At 50.2% G+C, this 6,450-nt stretch overlaps 1 protein-coding gene across 1 annotated transcript; it reads left to right on the forward strand.

The window, feature by feature from the left end:
* Window positions 1-1,872: 1,872 nt before the first annotated feature.
* Window positions 1,873-6,450, forward strand: TAF9B (TATA-box binding protein associated factor 9b). Its single transcript, XM_074915362.1, has 7 exons — window positions 1,873-1,976; window positions 2,053-2,134; window positions 2,861-2,997; window positions 3,073-3,207; window positions 3,954-4,035; window positions 4,851-4,964; window positions 5,318-6,450. Exons 1-7 carry the CDS (start codon window positions 1,926-1,928, stop codon window positions 5,482-5,484), a joined length of 768 nt encoding a protein of 255 aa, XP_074771463.1. The 5' UTR covers window positions 1,873-1,925; the 3' UTR covers window positions 5,485-6,450.

The raw sequence follows: 6,450 nt of genomic DNA on the forward strand, positions 1-6,450 counted from the left end.
TGAGCAGAGAGAAGATAATTCACAGAAATTCAGAAATTCACAGCACTGCTCTGCCCCAGGACTGCTGGTGGGCAGGAAGCTTGCAGGGCCAGGCAGCACCCAGAAGGCATCTGTGGCCTCAGGGACAAATATCTCCCCTGTGGAAACGGGCTCTCCCGTGTCTTCTCCTCGCCGCTGGTTTCCAGGCTGAAATGCTGCAGCTCTTGGTCATGCTGCTCAGCCTGGAAAGTCACTTCTGGGCAGCAGGGCTGGTGGGAAGGGGCGGTCACAGCACAGACAGCAGATCTGGGGGGGGCAGAAGGGGCTCTGGCTGCTTTTGGGAGTAAACCCAGAGCCCTTTGGCAGAATGAAGTAACTTTGTTTTTTCCACGTGAGGATGCCAAGTTTCAGCCTGATCCACAGCCTGCATCCAGTCTGTGGTGGAAGAGCTACCCTCCCCCTCTTCCCTAAAACAAGGGGAAAAAAAAAAAAAAAAAAAAGTGGGTTTTGTTTGTTGTCTAAGGTCAGTGTCTGGAATTCATCCTCCCTTCCCTCCTCGCAGGATGTTTTCGTGTAATATACTCTGACTCATGAAAGTCAAATGACTTGGACTGTAACGCTACAGAGCTTCCAGCCAAAGAGCCTCAGCAGAGACGCTCCGGCCGCCTGCACACCCCGTGCTGGCACGTGTTGGCTACGGGTTTTCCAGCTCCTCCAACCACCACCGCAGCCGCAGGGATGCCTCTGCCCCCCATCACGCCACGTCTGGCACCCCCCCATCACCGGCAAACCCGACCTGCTGCCAGCCCTCAGCCCAGCACATACCTACGGGGGCCAGGGCAGGTTGAAAGTGGCATTTCCATCGAGGTGGGTGCGTGTACGGCGTCCAGGTGTTAAACATCCTCCGTGGGGTAGATGAGAAGCAGAGAGAGAGAGTCTTGCTGCCGCTGGAATGTTTCGCAACGTGCTGCAGGCATGAATCAGAGGGATCACAAGTGAACAGCTGTTTATTTCTTCTCGCTCTCAGAGCTTGGCTTCTCTTCCCCATCCTATCAGCTGCCCCAGCACGGATAGCCTGGCTTCCTCCAGACTTTGCTTCATTTGGACCGGCCACGGCTCATGACAACACTATTGCAACTTCTTCTGGTATGCTGCTAATCCCCCTCTTCGACAAAATCACAAGAAAACATATTTTTTTGGGTTCTGTTTTGCCTCAGAGAGAGAAACTTTAGACGAGACTTGCGTGGAATGTGTGTAGGGATCCTTTGGCTGCCATGAAAACAAACTTTAACAGCCCTCCTGCCAATTCTCTTATTCTTTAACCCAGGGAATACTGACAATTTAAAAAGTGTCCATCAAAGTCGTTACGGACCGTACCCTTCTGCTTTGTGCCTGGACACACGGCTGGCGCTAAGGCTGTTCTGCAGCATGGGGGACAGGGGACAATTCCCTGAACCCACTGGTCCTCATGCACCGCTTGGCCTCCAGAAATATGTTTATTAAAATTCCTGCATCACAGAAACACGGGTTTTAAAAATGAAAAAAAAAAAGCAGAAGAAAAGCCCTATCGCCTAACTCTATACCAGCCCGCCCTGGGGAGGGAGCTCAGGGGCTGGAACTGGGCCTGGAACTCGCCTCACTCCTCGCCCGGCCGGCGGGGCCCGGGCCTGGGCCTGCCCCCGCGGAGGGGGGTCACGCGTAGCCGCCGTTCGTGCCGTGGCTGTTAAAGGCCCCTCGAGGCCCCGTTTGCGTCGGCACAGGGCGGAGGAACGGCAACACCTGCCCCGCAGAAGCCGCTGCCGGGGCGCGGCCGCTCGGCCTCAGCCCGGCCGCGTCTCCCCGGCAACCGCCGCCGCCCTCCCGGCTCCCGTAGCCGCGCCCTCGGCGCCCCCGCGCCTTTCCCTGGTCATGTGACCGGAAGCGGCCGCCCGAGGCGGGCGGAAGCGATGGAGCCGGCCAAGATGGCGTCCCCCAAGAGCGCGCCCAAAGACGCGCAGGTAGGGCGCGGGCGGCGGGGGCCGGGGCGGGCCGGGGCGGTGTGGCGGGGCTGAGCGGTGCCTCTCTGCCCTGCAGGTGATGGCGCAGATCCTGAAGGACATGGGCATCACCGAGTACGAGCCGCGCGTCATCAACCAGATGCTGGAGTTCGCCTACAGTAAGCGGCGGCCGGGCCGGGGCTGGGCCCGGGGCTGGGCCGGGGGCTGGCGGGCAGCAGCGCTGCCCCTGCGCGGCGAGGTGCTCGGGGAAGCGCCGAGTGGGGCAGGGAAATGCGGTCTTCAGTCGTGATTCCCTGGGAGGGGCTCCCCTGTTGTTGAGAAGTTCCTTTACCAGATGAGTGATTCACGTTGAATTTAACAAGGCCGATGAGGGGTTGAAGTGTCGAGAGAAGGTATCCTAACCTCCCGAATACGTACGTCCCGGCAGAACGGCTCAGACAAGGTGGATACATCTTGGCCGGACAACGGAGTTGGGAAACATCTGAGGAGGAGAAATTGTCCCCAAAAGACTCGTGACCATAAATGGGAAAAAGAAATAGGAGGCAACTCCCCAAACGACCACCCGAGACCCCCACGCATGTGTAGTGTAGTTTTGCAAAGCTACAGTTATGTAAATAAAGTAAATAATGTAAATAATATTCCTATATTTAAGGAATGTAAAGGATGGACTTTTGTTTCAGGGTGTGCACGTTAGGAGGAATGATCCCCCACGCACCCGGCGCCCAACAAATATCTGCTGCTTAATGCTGCGTTGGGGTTAAGAGGTTTATTCCTGCTTTCAGTGACAGTCAGTCTTTCAAAATAACCCTGGAGGAAGCAGTGGTTTGGGTGGCATCGGGAGGGGGAAGTTTTCTTTCTTTTAATCCAGGTTTTATTTTTCAAAGGGTACGTGACTACTATCCTGGAAGACGCAAAAATTTACTCGAGCCACGCAAAGAAATTCAGCGTCGATGCAGATGACGTGAGGTTGGCAATCCAGTGTCGAACTGACCAGTCCTTTACATCTCCCCCTCCAAGAGACGTAAGTGAAACTGTGCTGATAATAACAGGACACGGTAAAAAGACTGCAGGTGGGAGTGTAACCCTGTCTCTCCAGTTCTTGTTAGATATCGCAAGGCAGAAAAATCAGACGCCGCTGCCGTTGATAAAGCCTTATTCTGGGCCTAGGCTCCCGCCTGACAGATACTGCTTGACAGCTCCCAACTACAGGCTGAAGTCCTTGCAGAAGAAGGTAAGAGCTTTGGGCAGGGAAGGATTTACCTAATGCTACTATTGTCAGGAGTATTGTTGGAATTAGGAGTTTTTCACACACACGTCTGCAGGATACGGGTGGGCATATGCAGACCTGTGTGTGTCTAAAGAGTGTCTGAAGCTAGGTCAGTGGTCTTTAGGGATGTGCAGGTATTCTTATTGCTGGTTAGTTTGCATTGCAGAGCGTGTTATAAAATGAATCTGTGAGCTTTTTTGGTGTTAAAGCAGAATTGCCACGTTGGATATCAGATTATAAAAGGAAAAAGCAAGGCTTTAGTATAGATATTAAAGGGTATTTTGTGCTTATATCTCAGTTGTTTCTGCTTGAGAGGGAAAAGATTTTCTTTGCTTGCTGGAAAATGCTGAATGTCTCAGATTTCATATTTATTTCCCCCATTTGAAAGAAAAAAACCTTAAAAGTTAAGCTTAAGTTTCCAGATATTGACATGGGATGTGCCTCGGTGCTAGGTGTTTGGTGGAATAATAATTAAAATGTTCCAGTTATGCTTTTGGGTAGAAACTCACCTGACTGAGGGGAGTGCTGTTTGCCAGCTCAGCAGCCCGGGAGCTCTCCAGCTCACACCAGTGACATTCCCACCCCGAGGAGTTTGAGAACTGCTGTGAAACAGCCTCTTGGGGTTCTGTAGGAAGAGCCGTTGCATTTTTTTCACTTTAAGAACTGCTCATTTCTCGTGGGATGCTAAACTGAGTGTTCCCTCTCAACAGGTCTCTTCCTCTGCAGGAAGAATAACAGTCCCTCGCCTGAGTGTTGGTGCTGTCAGCAGCCGGCCCAGCACTCCCACCTTAGGTAGGAAACAGCTCACTTGGGGTTTCTCATGGTGATTTTATGGAGAAAATAAAAATAGTGAGGAGTAATTGAAAGCATGCTTCAGCTGCTGAGGAAATGTTGGGTGTCACCTGAACTTAGTATCATTTGACAGCATGAGAAAAACGAAATTGATTTCAGAAAAATTATTGGGATCTTTGATACATACATAGAGGCAGTCTGGTTTCGTTTTGTATTTGTGATAACTTCTGTATGTGAAGGGGCTGTTCAAGAAATAAAAGTTTGAGGGTTTTTTTCCTTGCTGTAACACTAGGCTGAACTGCAAATAGACTGGCTCTGAGGAAGGATTTCTGTGCAGAAGGGGCTGTTGGGCGTTGGAATGGGCTGCCCAGGGCAGGGGGGAGTCCCCGGGATCCCTGGAGGGGTTGAAGAGTCGGGCTGAGCCAGCGCTGAGGGATCTGGGGGAGTTGGGAACGGTCAGGGGGAGGGTCATGGTTGGGCTGGAGGAGCTGCAAGGGCTTTTCCAACCCGGATGGTTCTGTGAAATAGCACTAAATTAAATCAGTTTTTAAAAGGTTCATAGATTTATGACTGAGCCTGTGCACTTAAATATTAGTGTGTGTGTAGCCTGGTCTTGAGCAAACGTGTAGTTCTGCCTGAAAGTGTGACTCCTGCCTCTCCAGTATCAGGATGTTTCTGTGAATCTCCGCTCCTTTGAAAATAATAGGTTTCACTTTGAAAGCAAATGTATGAGTGCAAGTGTGTTTTGGTGTTTGTTTTCTTTTGTGTTTTTTTTTTCTTCATTTATCTCCTGACTGAGTTGTTTCTCATTCCAGGTACACCTTCAGCACAGACAGTGTCTGTCTCAACAAAAGTTGGTGCCCCGGTGTCGCTGACGGGTCAGAGGTTCACTGTACAGATCCCGTCTTCTCAGGCAGCTGTCAAGTCAGGTAGAACACGAGCTGTAAAGATCAGCAGCGCTTCCTGGCGTTCTTTTTAGTAGAACAGAAATTAATTTATAATAATAATGTGGGAAATTCATTCACCTCTTCTGGTTTTTTAATATTGCTCATCTTTCCTGTCTCTTTACGGGAGGCCAGCAGTCCTCTCTCTGGTCATGCCAGGAACTTTTAGTTTTTATTCCCATTTTGAATTCCTTCTCTCTCAGGATTATTCCAGGGTTTTCAGCCCGGAATGTTCTGGTGGAATGCTGCTTTATTAGCTTGAAAATTCTGTTTCAGTGCGGGAAAATCAACTGTCATTTTTTTTCAAGCTTTTCATTCAACTTTTTTTTTCCCCACAGCCACACCAACTACTCCGACAGTTCAGAATGTCCTGATTAATCCTTCATTAATTGGACCGAAGAACATTCTTATCACTACAAATATGGTGTCGTCCCAGAACACATCCAATGAAGCGAATCCCTTGAAGAGGAAGCATGAAGATGATGATGACTACGATAATTTGTGAAGAGACTGTCCGGTCCCCTCCCGTTCTTCAGTGATTCATATTGAGTCTGACAGGGGTTTTGCCAGGAATTCTTTGTAAATGGTGGGAGAGCGTGTAAATACTCTGTTAAAGTGCAGCTGGGCGTGGAGCGAGAGGGAGAGCGTTGCCTGTGGAAAGATGAGCTCACGGCTGACCTTTTCCCGCAGCCTGTCGTGTGTTTTGAATCCCGGGCGCAGGGGGAGCAGTGGCCAGCACCCACAGAACAGCCTTCACGTCTCTGTCACCTTACTGCTGAGAGACGTGTCTGGTGAGCCGGGTGCTGCCCCGGGCCAAGCAAAAAGAATTTTTAGAAACCGTGGAATGGTGTGACCTAGATATTCATTTCAAATAACCACAAAAAGAGTCGTGGGCGAGGCGGGATGTAGCGTTTTTGTTTTTCCCCAAATACATTTGTTGTTTCCAGGCCGTGTGAGGATTCTCTGAGCAGCAGAGGAGGGCCTGCCGCAGACTGGGGTTTCTGTTGGCCGGAGCCAGTACCCACCGCTCAAAAGTTAGGGAAGAGGTAAAATCCCAGCCAAGGTTTGTTCTTTATTTATTCCTGACGAGCTGCTCCTCTGTCTGTCACTTGGTGTTGCCGGTGAAGCGCCAGAGCTTGGCTGCGCGGGGCCGTGGCGGGCTCCCCAGTCTGTTCTGCTGAAGACTGAATAAATTGAATGTGGTTTTATATCTGAAACAATAACCAGGCAGGATGCTTTTGTAACAGGGTAAGTGCCTCGGCCAAGGGGAAAGTTGCCGGGGGTTTTACACACACACACACACACGTATGTACATACCTGTACACATGTGCACACTCATATCACTGTTGTACACCTTTATACACCTAGTTTTATATATATAGTATACAGAGAATATATATTAAACACCTTTTATAGATCTATACTCAGTATACAGAGAATATTTATATATTACATACCTAGATGTATTTAT

This window comes from Athene noctua, chromosome 11, assembly GCF_965140245.1.
Source record: "Athene noctua chromosome 11, bAthNoc1.hap1.1, whole genome shotgun sequence".
NCBI classification, from domain to species: domain Eukaryota; kingdom Metazoa; phylum Chordata; class Aves; order Strigiformes; family Strigidae; genus Athene; species Athene noctua.